This window comes from Zootermopsis nevadensis, unplaced genomic scaffold (genome assembly GCF_977971745.1).
Source record: "Zootermopsis nevadensis isolate Lab colony 2312 unplaced genomic scaffold, Znev_1.0 Znev_ptg000028l, whole genome shotgun sequence".
Lineage (NCBI taxonomy): Eukaryota > Metazoa > Arthropoda > Insecta > Blattodea > Termopsidae > Zootermopsis > Zootermopsis nevadensis.
This window is the reverse complement of record NW_028259160.1, coordinates 16,493,666-16,509,302: the sequence shown is the minus strand read 5'-3', so window position 1 is coordinate 16,509,302 and position 15,637 is coordinate 16,493,666. Positions and strand designations below refer to the sequence as shown.

The 15,637-nt window shown below is 39.6% G+C and overlaps 2 protein-coding genes across 5 annotated transcripts; both read left to right on the top strand.

Moving 5' to 3' along the window:
* Positions 1-60: 60 nt before the first annotated feature.
* On the top strand, positions 61-15,606 carry mRpS9 (mitochondrial ribosomal protein S9). The gene is made up of 11 exons (XM_022057613.1): positions 61-216; positions 622-751; positions 1,340-1,443; positions 1,788-1,961; positions 2,230-2,315; positions 2,402-2,477; positions 3,195-3,320; positions 3,876-3,918; positions 4,114-4,229; positions 14,740-14,902; positions 15,443-15,606. The coding sequence occupies exons 1-11, from the start codon at positions 115-117 to the stop codon at positions 15,532-15,534; spliced, it is 1,212 nt and encodes a 403-aa protein (XP_021913305.1). The 5' UTR covers positions 61-114; the 3' UTR covers positions 15,535-15,606.
* wtrw (ankyrin repeat domain 61 water witch) lies at positions 4,253-14,428 on the top strand. 4 transcript variants are annotated; one of them, XM_087357751.1, is made up of 3 exons: positions 4,254-5,497; positions 5,704-10,035; positions 10,582-14,428. In XM_087357751.1, the coding sequence occupies exon 3, from the start codon at positions 10,630-10,632 to the stop codon at positions 13,543-13,545; it is 2,916 nt and encodes a 971-aa protein (XP_087213877.1). In that variant the 5' UTR covers positions 4,254-5,497; positions 5,704-10,035; positions 10,582-10,629; the 3' UTR covers positions 13,546-14,428. The 4 variants fall into 4 exon arrangements, with proteins under 4 accessions (XP_087213878.1, XP_087213877.1, XP_087213876.1 ...); XM_087357752.1 differs by lacking the exon at positions 5,704-10,035 and having other exon boundaries at positions 4,253-5,497; XM_087357750.1 differs by having other exon boundaries at positions 4,254-10,035.
* Positions 15,607-15,637: the final 31 nt, after the last annotated feature.

Genomic DNA, 15,637 nt, shown 5'->3' with positions numbered 1-15,637 from the left:
TGTGTTCACACGTTTCAATGTAATTATCACACATCGGGTTTTGCCATATCGTTGGCAACTGCTGTGAGGTCAGTGTTGAAGAGAAGATCACAATGCTGTAGCATATGTTTAAAAATGGCGAAGTGTGTAGCGGTCGTGTTAGTAAAATGTAAGCCCAGAGCGATTATTCAAAGGCATTTTCCTAATGCCTTTACTCTGTACGTTCGAAACCGTACGGTAAGTCATTTTTATGAGATGATAGGTTTATGATTTAGTGTCATACCTGCGTCTGTTTCAGTTGCAGTCACTACCATTTACATCGATTCCGGCCCGCGAAATATTTTGTCAATTTGTTACTAGTTAGTACAAACCCATTTATTTTCTAAACTCTTAAGGATTTGACAAAATAATTGTGATTATCTGCTGCTTTACGTACAAATGCCACGTGTCGGTACACATTATCTGAGGATGTGTTACGATCAACCCTTTGTTAAGCAACAACAAATATGTAGAAGTTGATATTCCGTCACTGGTAAAAGAACATTATGCTCAATGCTCTCACATGCCTGGGGAAAATAAATTATTCTTCCTTCTCACATTTGAGTCTTGAACTTACTACGTTCATGTCTAATTTTGTTACAGGTAGATGAACTGAGATGTAGGTATGCAACTTATTCTAATATACCAGAGATAAATTTAGAAGATGGTGTGGCAAAGAAGGCCAAAGTCAGTAGGGCAATGCGAGCATATCTTGAAAGGGCACAGCAGCATGGTAAGTGTATTCATGTATCATATGCTGAAGTTTTCTTTGACAAAGTGAAAAATTAAAATCTGTATTAGGAAACAGTCATGTGATAGAGTTGATACATGGTTTCTGTACTGCTGTAGTTTTAGTCTGAGATTCTCAATATAGTGAACTGTATTAGTCCTTTACAGTCAAGTGGTAACTATGTAAATGCATACTATGTGCTTTAGCTATCACTTCCACTGCATTTTGTCCACAAATGAATCGAGAAGCATTCCACAATCTAACAAGACTGGAAAGTGTAATCTGTCTCGGAATACATAGAATTCCACATTTTGTTCGCTAACTTTACTTCTGAATGCGCATAGCCCTGTGAAATAGATTTGTCAAAAATGTCAACAATTGTAAGTAGATCCTCGACATTATCCAACATATCCCATCTTAACCATCCTCATCTAACCCATACTGAACATACTGTAACCAAACCCAACATAACCTAATCTGACAATCAAGAAGCAGTTCACAGTCTAATAATCGACCATCTCTTATCAGTAGTTTGCTGTATGTTACTGTATAGTGTTTTGAACATAACCTATGTTCTTATGTTTATTTTAGATGAATTTCTGAAAGACCAGTTGCATCAGTATAATGTTGGTAAGAGACACTTGGCAAACATGATGGGAGAGGATCCTGACACTTTCACGCAGGAAGACATTGATGTATGTATCCTGTATGTCACAGTTCTTGTGCATTATATAAAAATACTGCTAATTGATGTAAATCTTAAGTTGTGTGTTTAGTAATTTTAATTAATAAATATGAAGCCAGTAGTTATTTATTAGATTCATTGATAAGTAGCCATTTAGCTTTTCAAATTCAATCTTTACTGCATCTGAAGTATTAGCTTCTAGCATTGTATTCTTTTGTGAGTAGCAAAAAGTATATAAATCGGTGGTATGTTTGGTGAGACATTTCTGTCTGTACAGATTGTATTTAATCTATATATTTTAACAAGAGCTCTTATGTATTATTACATTCCTGTCTTTTTTTCATATTATTTCAGAAAGCCATAGAGTACTTGTTTCCATCAGGCCTCTTTGATCCAAAGGCTCGCCCTATGATGAAACCTCCAAATGAGGTCTTTCCTCCAAGAAAAGCTGCTGAATTTGATGAGAGTGGACGTCCACATAATTTTCTATTTTATACTGGGAAGTCTAATTTATATCAGCTGTTGTTTGTAAGTAAATACAGACAACAGTAGTTATTCATAATATGTGTTATGTTCTGCCTGATGGGTACCAGGGTCCTTTGCCCCAGGGGGTTAAAGTATTGCTGCGGCATGATTCTGACCGCTTGCCCTCATCTAGTGCTGAGGTCAGGAATTCATAGGAGCTTTACCGCCTCTCTCCCCAAACATCAGCAAAAAATATTCATTAAAAAGTTGGTATGTAGCTCCATATCATGTAATTTTCTCGACCTGAGCTAATTAAATTTTTTTTATGCAGGACATTGTAAGTCACATGAATTCATTAAATGAATTTGAAGATAAAATGATCCAGAAACACTTGACACCAGATACGACTCAAGCGCTGTAAGTTTCATTACGTGTCTCTCGCAGTAATTTAATTTTTACCACTTGTCTGTACTTCACAAATTAATGATTCTGTACCTTTTTAGGGTCACCGCAGGATATGTGTGGTTACCAAAGAATGAGATTGAAAGAACCCTCGTTGAAAACCTGAAGGACAGAGAGGTAACGATCATGATAATTGTAAAGGAAAAACTGTCAAGTATTTATTATGAAAATTATTTCATTTGTGGCTGTCTTCTGGGTTGTAATGCTATGTAGTGCGGTAGTAATTTACTAATATTTCAGAGGTACATTCTGCCCTCATAATCAGGCCAGAAGACAGCCATCTTCAGTGTAAAGTTTATTCTTCTTTGAAATGGAATGAAGTCTGTGGAAGCCGCTTTCATCGGATGAGGGGTAATCGGTGAAAGATAAAGTATTTTTATTTTCCATTGTGTTTCTCTTCTGTATATAATATGAAACCATATTTTCTGTTCTTATATCTGATGCATTTTTGCTGTTTGTTTCTTAATTTGTTTCTGTTGGGAGTAGGGGCTACAAGTTTTTTTTACAGACACATTCTACGCCAGTTGCAGAGTGTGACTTGTTCGAGTGTGTTAGCCAAATTCCAAGGCAGGTCCATGAATATTTTGGAAATCTAGTGTGAGCGTCACACTTTATCTTCTATGATGCACAATCACAAGTTACACCGCGTCACGCACATACGACAAAGGTTACATGATTAAAATCATGAGAAATAATTTTTCACTGTTAGCTGGGCTGATGTGGTTAACGTGAGCATTCTGCTCCTTTACTGCACACAAATCAGATAAAATGATGAAGTATTAGAACCCGGAGGGTGATGGGTTGTCGCTGAAGTGTAACTTTTCTGCATTTCAGTATTCAAATCTCATCTCCGTTTTGGAACGACTTCTTGAGCATCCTTACTCGTACCGAATCAAAGATTTTATTCAAAAATTCAGAAAACCAATGTTGAGCCAGACGAGTCTTTTAGACATTCCGAAGGTAAGACTTTTAATTTATTCATGATCTATATTAAAGGGAAATTAATATCATATTATGTAAGATTTGAGGTTTTCACAGCGGTGAGTATGAAGATTTCTGTCTTCTGGGTTGTCGCGCTGTGAAGTCTGGTCGATTTTAACCAACGTTTCAGAGGTCATACTGCCTCCGTCATCAGGGCGATGAATATGACCTCTGAAACGTTGGTAACCATCGACCAGACTACACAGCGCGACAACCCAGAAGACAGAAATCTTCATCTTTTATTATATTTGCCTGAATATTATCTTAACTCTCTTTACCTTCATGTACGTCCAAAAAAATTTTACGCATTACGCCTGAGTATATTCAGTTCTTTTCAACGTTTTATTGGTAATGTCCGTACCTATTTAAATTTGTTTATTTACGTTTGTGTTACGACGACAGTGACAAATCTAACTTGATTAGGTATTTTAAGTTTTATGTATTGTTTAACTTGACCGTATACAAATGTGGGTGTGGTTAAGAAAGATTGGTTCTGGAGTGACTGCGTGTAATCTGGAGTTTTATTGATTCCAGCCTCAATATGCCGCAGATGGGAGAGCGTATGTAACTACAGAAAGTAAGTACATTTTATCAGTACGTCTTGCATGAGTCATGAATAGTGTATCGCAATGTTTTATATATATTCGGAGCTATAAAACCCTTTTCGAAGAGCGTCGAGCTTCGTATTAAATGTAATATAACGAAGCAGGTTTTTTTTTGTAGGTATCGCATTTAAATTAACGGAAACAAATAATGATATTATATTTTTCAGATTGTTTAAGGAAATCTGCCCGTGGTGAAGTCACAGTCAGATCACCAGGAACTGGGCTAATCACCATCAACAACAAGTCCATTGAATATTTTGAGCACATTCAAGACAGGGAGCAGGTAGGATGTACAGATTTTTATATACTTTTATCTTTTAACACATTTGAGGGCCAGCGGATCAGAGTGAGTCAGGTTTCTGTGATCTTTTTTTGCCAGAAATATCCTTTGTCTTATTAACTATGCTCCTCTAAGTACCGTCAGCTATTATTTCCGATATTTTCCATCTAAATGTCATGTAAAAGACGAAAAATATTGACATTGAAGTGATATGATGCCAAGAACACGGGCTGTTGAAGGATGGATGGTGTATTTTTCAAAGTTAATGACGATTAAGTTGCAATTAATTCCATTCTGGATTTTTTTTGTAATGATAGTGACATTGAATTAGGTGTTAGCAGTGATAATAGTATTAGTGAGAAAAGTGAGGTTATGAAATATAATAATAACAAGCTGGTGAGCATTAAATAGTTTAAGTAATCGTAATTGTTCCTTAGATGTTTCTCTCTACTTCAGCCTTTAAATTATTGGGCTATGTGAATTAGTTTAGGACTTATGACCTGTTTTTTTGTTAAAAAGGGTTTGTCTTGAAACTGGCTTGTCGTCAAAGTGCTAATTTAGATTTCAGTGTGTAGGAATTCGATAATATATGTTGCACATGACTGCGTAAAAATAACGTTTTTTCCCAGTGGGACAAAACTAATTTAAAACAATATTAAAATCAGCATAGTTTATTCAAAATATTTCAAAGAGCACTTCTGGGAAGATAAAACGTTGTGATACAGGCTTCAACACATGATGGCCCACCCTTTTCGAAATGTCAACAAGTTTACCGACGTTTCAGAGGCCCTTAGGCAGCAAGAACCTCTGAAACGTCGGTAAACTTGTGCCAGAGTACGTGACGCAACATCCCAGAAGACAAGACATCTTCGAACATAAGTAAGTTCGCTCTTGTGAGGACGGAAACAATCCGGTGAGAGAGAGTGAATGAACCTAACCTGTAACAGAGGTCATGTTGGAGAAGGGGAAATCCCAGGCTTGCCTGAGACGTCTAATTTCCTTGTCATGGACAGCTGCTTGGAGAAAAATAGTGATGACTTTTACAGTGGGAATGCGCTCGTGGAAACGTGTGAATTCTTTTATTAATTCTTGTCCAGTGATTCAAATGCGAGGAGGTTTACGAGGCCGTTAGATTGCGTTCGAAAATGAAATCTTGCGTGTTCTGAAGGAGCGTAGCTTTCTGACTGGCAGTGAGCAGCCAGTTTTGAAGAAGAAATGACATCACGCCATTATCGGTCGAGGACAACTGCTGAACTTCCAAATTTGAACAGGTAAGTGAGTCCTTTGTTTCGTTACGTTAAACTGCATGCGTAGACTAGAATATAATTTGTAGCTTGTTGTCACGGGACAGTGACGGGATCCGACAGTAATAGGTTTTTTATTTCTGAATTGTTGTATTAAGCGGAGGGTGTCGTGACTTTTTCATCATTCTATATAACATGTTAACATTGCCTTTCTTCTTCTTTTAAAATTACAGTTACTGCAGTGACCTGTATACAACAGGTCGACAGCGTGAGTCATTTGCTTGCTGTCTCGGTACGTAACCTTTTCGTCCGATATCCGGCCTCCCAGAAGGGTGACCAAGTTTTTAGTTGTTACCGATTCTGGTGGCCCCATCGCACGCTTGTGTTTGCGTGTTCGAATCCCATTCGGATGTTTATTTTCGTATTTTCCTGCCTCCATCGCTGGCCTGTGGTGATATCGCCTACATTTCAGTAGTGAAGTTTATTTATTGTTGTATCATTTAACAGATTTACCGCCATTAACGTGTTATTCTTCAAGCGCGCAATGACATTTCCTCCGGTTACGCCGGACTCGACCGGAAACCAATTCCTCAACCTTGAAAGTTGGATGCGCCGGATGTATGTGAGGTTGGCTCTCGTATGAGGTAGAGGTTTCGCGTCGCGCATCCTCCGGCTTACATCCATCAATTTCTGTGCATCTGTCCGTGTCGCAGTCGACTGATTAGCAACAGTTTTGGCAGTGTTTACGAGGTCGGAGGTTGAATATCGATCCGGAGACCGGCTGCCTCGAATAATATGTTTCGTGGTTTTCCTCGGTCTCTTTTAAGATAATACTAGGATAGTAGGCCTAACGTAAATTAGGCCACGACTGTTTTTTACGTATTATTTCCAATTTATTATCCAGTAATTACAATTTGACGCCATATAATGCGAGTTATTGGCGCTGTTTTTTTTTAAATAACAGAGAATAAAGACTTGGCGTTTGCTAATTCGCAACTTTTCCGTCTCCGTGGTTACAGGCCGTCGTGTTTCGATTCTTGGTGCAACCCTGTCTCCGCTCTAAATTTGTGGTCCTGACGTGCTCTTGCTGTGTTTATCGTTTGTCCGCCCAGGTTTATAATTATCGTCTGATCGATGTATTTTTTCTTTTCCCGTCCGACATCCATTCCTCGATTTGTCTTGTGCTTCGCCCCACGTATTTTAGGCGTTTCCCGATGAAGTTCTCTCTCTTGCCTGAATTAAGCACCAGCTGTGCAGAAGGTGACCAGACAAATGCGCACACGAAAACTGCGCAGACGTATGGAAGAATAGAGGAACAGTCACCAGATGGCGGTCTGGATGTATACACGGCTTTACCGCTCTGGAGGACAGACATCGGCTCAGTGCGATCCTCCGATGTTTTGCACATTCTGTTGTTGCATCAGCCGATCTGACAACAGATTGGCTACTTTCATTTTCTGACGCGCGTATTTAGCGAGTCAATTTACAGTGAGTTTGCTGCATAACAGCCTTCACATTTACTCTTGGCTAAAAGTTCCACTTCCTCCTTTACGGTACTCTGAACGTTCATGGCCATGTTCACAAAACCTCACCGTCAGACCCAGCCCTAGTTCTGAACCCGTTCAGTCCATAGGTAATTTTTCCTCACATAAATCGGGCGAATGATATAATAAGTTATCGAACAATCTAATAGACTTTGGCTCGGCGTAAGCTGGCCGGAGCTTGAAGCTGAGCTTTCCCGGTACTGCCAGGGTCCACAAAGCAGCGGGTTTTACGCTTTGGCACAATCTGTTTCCTGAAACTCGTTGTTCCCTCCTGTTTCAAGATGCTTCCTGTCGAGGTCTGGGATTCTGTAGTTCGCTTCCCTTGAGACCGGAAATAGTGACAAAGTTGAATGTACTCTTCCTGCGTCTTAGATCGCTGATGCAGTAAACGTGAGGTTCTCACGGCAGCGAGTTTGAAGGAAGGCTGCCTTCTGGGACGTTGCACCGAGTAGTCCGACAGAAATTGACCCGATGTTTCGGAGGTGCTTTCTACGTCCTTCGTCAGGGCTATTAAATTTTAATTAATCATTGTTGTCATCATATTGTTTGTCCTTTTCGCATTTATTGATGATATTGCGAATGGATTAAGCCTATATTTTCTGTTTTTATGCTTTTTGAGTGCGTAAGTGTAATTATAGACTTCAGTTTTACCCTTTGACGCCTATTGGTAATTATGTATACCACCTTTAACAGATAACTGTATTTTTGGTTTTATGGTTTTCGTGTGATTCTCAGAAAAAACAGCGATTTCCACTAAACTGCTTCATCGTTGTCATGGAGACGGGTTGTGTTTTCTTTAAGGTACGGACTGGATTCTTGAATATTTACGTGAGCTTTGACTTCGAGGTGTTTTTTTTTCCCTTGTTGATCTCGTATAAATGTACAGACCCAAGACTATTTTGTTGTAAGAGAAAGTTAAAATCGCTGCGTGGTTCTTTGTATCGAAAAGACTTCAGTTCTTTCAGACCACAGGCTAGAGGCTGGACTGAATCTTAATTACCCGTAGATGACGAATAACTCGAGAGGAAAAATGTTGGTGGGGAATCCCCAGCTGTCCGTTCCCACTTGCTGACGTAACTGCCTTACAAGCAACGATGAATAATTTTGATTCTGTCAAGGTTTTAGATCACTCCGCACTGCCCACTGGCTGATGGAATAGTAATGTACCGACGTTTCGGGTATTTGTTCTGCTTCTGTATTCAAATGATTGGTTGTCTTTATATTGGTATTGTCATTCTTTTGTGTCGATATTAAATACCTCGGTTCGGATATATTTGAATACTGAACATGAGTAATGTAATTGTTACCGTACAAGTTACAGATACATTTTAAGATTATAATCCCAACCACTTCTGTGTCCCCCATTCTCCCTTGAATCTTCTTTCAAGTCTTCCGATAAGCCCCCTTTTCGGAGGCTTGGGGTGTGATTTATTTGCTGTTTCTACCGTGGGGCGCTGTGCCTTCGTTACGGGTGTCCTGTCTGCATCTGCCGGCATTTTTATTTTTCTAGGCAATGGATTTATAGGAGAGTTTGACAGTAGTTTGCTCTGTTGTCCGCTGTCCACTTTCATTCTTGAGAACAGTGACGCACTTGCTGACACAGTCTGTCGTCGTGTTCAAAGTTTCACAACTGGATGTAACAGTTCGATGCTAATTATGGCTTTGGAATTCAGAAGCAGATGACGCGGCCCCGAGAGGCAAGTGTTTATGGCGTGTGCCACTCCTTTGGTTTTGGTTGAAATCGTACGTCCCGGTCACGATGTGACTTCGGGAATCCCCCGGTTAGGTGCCACGTCCACACAACGCCGTCATAAGGCAGACACCCCCCCCCCACCCACCCACGTAATGGTCGTTCATTTCAGGAAATAGATGTCACTGGTGTCCGTTCGCATTGGTCGCGATTTTGGGCACGAATTGTTATGAAATGCGTACATTTCCTAACTTGTTTGGTATGGTATCGGAATGCTTTTGTGATTTGTTCGTCGTGTTGTCACGTGAAGCTCTCGTTGGCCGGGAATTCTTGCGGAGTCGAAGAATAAATTTGAGTACTGAACCGCGTGTAGGTTTGGGTATTCCTACGCAAACATTGGGCAAATTTCCGCATCTGAGCGAATCCAAGCTGAACGTTATTGTCGGTTGGCCCCGTGATGTCAAACCCTGACCTTGACAAATTACGTAACAACCCAATCTTCGTTCAGAACCTGATTGTACACTCAGTCAAGATATTTTATACCCTGTTCTGAACCCGAATTTGCATTACTGTGGTCATCCTGTACACAGGTAAATTCAGTCTTGACCCTTCAACCCCCTTTCTCTAAGATCCATTTTAATATTATCCTCAACCAGCGCCTAGGTCTTCCGACTGGTCTCTTCAGGATTTTAACCCCAAAATTTTGTATGTATTTATTATCTCCCCATGCGTTCTACATGTCCAACATCTCATCCTTCTTGGTTTTATCATCGTAATTATCTGTCTCTTTGATGAACAGTGCAATTATGAATCTCTTCATCATGTAGAATTTAAGTTCAGATATTCTCCTCATACAGCCTGTTTATTTTATTATGTTAATGGAGACCAAGTTTCACACCCATAAATTACAAATGATAAGATAATGTTGTTTTGTTTTATAGCAATAAATTAATGTCTTCATTAGTAAAGGACCTCCGCGTTATGCGTTTTTCCGCTTCTGCGCAGAAATCAAGCGCATCTTCCGGTGAATCCTGTGTTCCGCTTGAAAGCTTAGGTCTTGCCTGCTCTTGGGATGTTCTAATCTGCAGCGACCTTGTGCTTGAAATTAAGGAACACTCGGGACGTAGTTTTCTGAGATACGAAAGAGGAAGGGAATCTCACTGGTCAGAGGCGGGACTTGCGAAACTAGCACGCATTTCCTTGTCATTGGAAACCGGTTTGTTAAGCTTGTTATACCAGTCACTAGTTCGTGAGCGTTGCTGTAAAGTCGTGGTATGTGCGCTGGAAGTCACGTGGAGTGGTTGCGGTGTCCCGTGAATCTTATGTCCGAGGTAATTATATCGCAAGAAGTGCTTATCAGGCACTAGCTTAAAATAGATCGGCTGTTCAAACAAGCATTTGCATGGTTGTGGTCGTAAAAGAATTCTGTTGCGTTCTCTTAGTTCCAAAATGTAAGCTTTTGATGATGTCATGGTAGACGAAGTTGACGAACTTAAAAGTTTTACGCGATAAAAGCCACTTCAGCGGTTCACGAGTTATGAGATTACGCAGCTAAAATATCTCCTTCCATTAATTTCATGAAAATCGGAAGACTTTCGGGAAGATTTGTCACGTATGAAATGTGTTCTAATTTTTTCTCCGCAACTTTTCGTTCCGATAAATAGTTCGCTTGTTAGGTTTTTGTTGTGCTTAGAAAGACGAGAAGGTGCCCATTATTGTTCAATGTTGACCAAAATTTTAGTACAAATTCATACGATATATTAATGTGTTAAGTTATAAAATATTTAATGAAGTGTTAATCATTTAATGTGTTAAAGCATTTTGTGTAGATATTGTTGGTACAACTGGCAATAACAGTTATTTGTTTATGTTTTCAGGCAAGCGCTACTTGAGCAGAGCCATCTGTGCAGTACATATGGTATACCATGGAGGACCTAGAAAAGAATAGGTCTATAGGGCCACTGGAAAGGAAAAGAGTGACATTGGGTCGAGCCGTCAGCATGAACGTCGAAAGGGTGCCACTCACAGCTCTGCCAAAATATAGTACGGTTTCACCCAAACTTCTGGGTCGATGGAGGAGTTCCAAGGCAGGCACAAGTCTGCAGGAAGACGAGTATCATGTGAAGCGAGGGGAGTCTCCCCCAGCAGATGATATAGTACACTTTGATAGCTTCGAGGATGTAAGAAGTGAAGCGTTTAATGTGACAGTATGCAGGAGCAATGTAAGGCAAGGACTGTTGGACCTCATGAGATCTAATGCAAGTACCGCTCATTACCTGGAAGATATCGAAGCTGGGAAACTCTCTGTCGGGGATGTTCAGCCGTTGATTAATAGGAGTAGCAGAATGGAAAGAAATATTACATTCTTATGGGCAGCTTTTCTTAAGCGACTTGACTTCCTCCAGCTCCTGTTTCCTCTGGGAGTTGACATAAATTTCAGCGAACCTGTCGAAGGATTTACAGCGCTTCATCTTAGTGCGTTCAATGGTTCTGTTGAATGTTCAAAATTTCTTATTTTAAAAGGCGCTAATATTAATTTGGCTCCGAGATGGTTTACTCCACTTCACAGTGCGGCGTTCGGAAATTCCTTTGAAGTTGTAAAATTACTGTTGGACAACGGTGCCAAACTGGAGGTTACTGGGGCGACGAAGAGCAATGATGATTTTATTTACGGGTATCCCTTGCATTCTGCGGTGAAAGCAAATGCTGTCGAATGTATCTTGCTACTGATAGCAAGATGTTCCAATATAAACTCTCTTGAACCTGGAGGAGTCTCGCCACTGCATTCAGCTGCCGAGTTGGGACACATACAACCACTGAAGGTTCTTCTCGATTATGGAGTTGATCCTAATTTGGTAACTCGTGACAAGAAGAATACGGCATTACATCTTGCTGCTGAGGGGGGCTTCAGCGAATGTGCCTCTTTGCTGTTGTCCAAAGGTGCGAATGCAGATGCTAGAAACTGCAAGGGGCAGACGGCGTTGCACCTAGCTGCTCGTGCTCAGTCGGTGCAGTGCGTTGAAATATTACTGAATACTGGAGCATGCGATTCTAGTGCCGTGGATATCGATATGAGGTCACCGCTTCATTCAGCTGTTGGAAAATCTCTGCTGGCGTTTGAAATTACAGAGATTTTGTTAATGTGGAAAGCTGAAGTGAATCAGAAGGACAAATATGGCTATACGCCACTACATATCGCTGCGTTGAATGAACAGTCTCGGTGCGTGGAGACACTGCTGTACCATGGTGCAGATGTGAGTGCAAAAACTAAAGGTGGCATTTCAGCGCTGAGCATTATTGTCCGCAAAACTCCAGCATCATTAGCGATGCTGTACCAGAAATTAGACTCTGCAATAACATTATGTGATACAGAGGCATCTAATAGAGAGGTAGAATTGAAGCTGGATTTTCGATTTCTGCTGCAGAATTGTGACATGGGAGAAATTAGTTTTTTGAAGACTTTTGTGGATGCAGGTCAGAAGGATATTCTGGAACATCCGTTGTGCGAGGCATTCCTGTATCTGAAATGGGAGAAGATACGTAAATACTATGTTGCCAGAATTTTATTCTGCGGGATCTTCGTCTTGAATCTGTCCGCTTATATTCTGATGGCTCTGGCGCATAACTGCTACAATACTAGCAAAGCGGTGAGTAATGCCACTTCGAATGGAAGCGAGACGCAGCTATGCCAAGATACGTCTATGGTCGCGGAATTTCTTAGGAGGAATCATTTAGTGACTGAAACCACGTGGTTTGTCCTCGTATTTTTTACTGTGTGCGAGTGTGTGCGTAAGTTTATGGGTTTTGCAGCGTATTCGTCTTTGAAACAATATTTGTCGCAGATAGAAAATGTCGTCGAATGGTTTGTTATAGCCAGTGTTTTTGTGGTGTCGTGCATCTATACAGGAAGAACGTACACCTGGCAGAATCATGTAGGGGCCTTTGCTGTGCTTCTGAGTTGGATAAATCTCATGGTTATGATTGGGCAGCTGCCTGTTTTAGGATCTTATGTGGCCATGTATACCAGTGTGCAAAAAGAATTTGCAAAACTTTTCGCAGCGTATCTGTGTCTCTTAATCGGGTTCACAATCTCATTTTGTGTTATTTTCCCCACGTCAGATGCCTTTGGAAATCCATTTGTTGGCTTCATAAAAGTCCTTGTTATGATGACTGGTGAATTGGATTTTGAAGATCTGTTATTTGGAAAAGATGATGAAAAGAAACCAGAATTTCTTTTGGAAATCAGTGCTCATGTGATATTTACTGTTTTTGTTCTCTTTGTTACTGTTATTTTGATGAACTTGCTTGTGGGAATTGCTGTACACGATATCCAAGGACTCCAGAAGGTGGCAGGACTCCTGAAGCTCGTTCGTCAGACAGAATTAATTTCGTACATAGAGTCTGCGTTATTCAATGGTTACTTGCCAAAGTGCATAATTAAAGTTCTTCAGTGGACAGCGTTGGTGTCGCCTTCTGCATACAGGGTCGTGATACTAGTGAAACCTCTCAATCCTCGAGAAAAGAGATTACCAAAAAATGTTTTGGTGGCAGCGTATGAAATGGCAAAGCAGAGAAGACGATTTGGTCATACGGTGTCCTCTCGGGGATCCTTTAGTACAAGTTCTTCCACACTTACAAAATCTCGCAAGACAAATAGTTTTTCCCAGATGCAGGATTTGTTAAATATCCAGTCGCTGATGTTGGGCGTAGAAGAAGGTTCCAAGGCAATAGCTAAGTTAACGGAGGAAGTACAGGAACTCAGGGAAGCGACAAAATCAAACGTGGCTTTGTTAAATCGATTGTTTGAAATGTTGAACAAAAAGAGTAGCACTGACTGTTGAGACATTAAAAGCGCTTTTGATATTAACCCTTCATTGTGCCTTATACTCTGAAATTAAAAATCGCTGCTGCACCTAATATACAAGAAGCATGTAGTATGTAAATTTTATTTAAATTGACTGTTCTGGTTACGTCGGTATTTGTTTAATTTGGCCCTTTCCAGGTTACACCTGTGATACCTTGCCTAGTATCATTGGACCTTCTAGTCTGAATTTATTTGTTGTTTGAGATTTGTGCCAGAAATTATCCCACTCTCACAGCAGTTTAGCATTTCATGGCTTTTCAAAGAATATTATTGTATCTTATTGTGGGGTGTGGTAAAACCAGAAGATTAACATGGAAAGGGTTAAATAATGAAGCAAATGCTTGAACAGAGAGAGAGAGTGATTCCTAAAGGCAGCAGATTTGATTGGACAGATGGTAGAGTTTTTAAGTACTTTAAGGTAAGTGTTAGGTGAAGAGTGGCGTTGACGCATCTTTATCAATCATTTGATTTTTAATAGTACATAATAATATGTAATTGTGACTACGTAAGTAATCTTATCTTGCCACCACGCTAAGGATTTTTTTTTTGAGATTTTTCATGTCTGTGGCATCTTGTGTTAGCAGCTGACAATTGTTTAAAATAATAATATATAATATTACTGTATATTCTATCATTTTTATTCAAAGAAATTTTGTGTATGTTCTTGTTCTTTGTATGAAGTGAAACTTTTGCTTATGTTCTTTAAAGTACTGAATAAGTTCTTTGTTATTGATGTTTTGAGTGATTGTCTCAATGTTAAATTTTATATCACGTAACATTTGTATGTTTAATCTGTTTTCCAACGACTAATGGAATAAAAATTAAAATGAGTAGTTTTGTACAAGAGTTGGTATTACTTACCACATGTGCCATTTTATTATATTAAAAATATAGAACGATATTTCTTGGGGAACGCTATAATGGACCTTGTAACGTACCTCATGCACCAGAATCAGTCTTCACATTCTCATAATTGTCCAGCTGGTGAAGTTCTCTGCAGTTTTTGAAACTCAAAAATGTACTGTTTTTCATCTCTGAAATCAGTCGTCTTCGTACTCGCTGCTATGAAAACCTAAAGTCAGACTTTTTTCTAAATTATGCGCCTCTCGTGATACATATTAATTTTCTGTTGATAAATTTGACAGTCCACATGTATAACTTTTTCTTTCAGCTGTTGTTCCCTCTGATCTTTACAAATATGATCGGTATGGTGGATGTGGAGGCGACTGTAACTAGCGGAGGACCTTCCGGACAGTCTGGAGCTATCAGATGGGGGATAGCTTGTGGACTGCGCAGCTTTGTAAGCCAGGACATGGTTGATAAAATGAGAATTGGTAAGATTAAAAGTATGATATTAAACATTTATATCATTTTAATTAAATATGCCATCAGTAAGGATGGGAAAATGGAGTTTGGAATTGAGTGGGACATATAATTTCTGTTTTGTGATCATGATTGTTGGCAGAAACAAATATGGAAGAAAAAAAAACAAACTCTATTGGATGCTGTATGGAAGTTGGTCTGGAAATTAACATAGAAAGGGTCATTATGTAAAAGTAGGTAATAAATCCTTTGAAAATATGGCAATGTTCAAATATTCGACAGTAATGGGTCAAAACTGCATTCAGTATGAAATTAAGAGAAGAATAAATTCAAGAGTATGTGTTACCATGCAGTTAAGAAGTGTTTGATTTTGTATCTTCTGTCTAGGACTATAAAGCTTAAAATATACCAAACTATTCCACCAGCAACTCAACCGGTTGTCCACCTCAACCGTTCACGTTACTGAATGAGGTGTTGATACTAATAAAGGGGCAAGACAAAATTGTTGTTGCACATATATTTAAAATCTAAATTTGTTTTTCAAATTCCAGCTGGGCTGTTACAGCTGGACTACAGGAAACATGAACGGAAGAAGCCGGGACAAGCTGGAGCCAGAAAGAAATACACATGGAAGAAGCGTTGAGCACAAAGCACTTCTTAATATTGATGTATTAGTTTTATATATTATTAATTTCAATAAATTCTATTAATAATATGGCTTTATATACATAAAATCTGTAGACTTG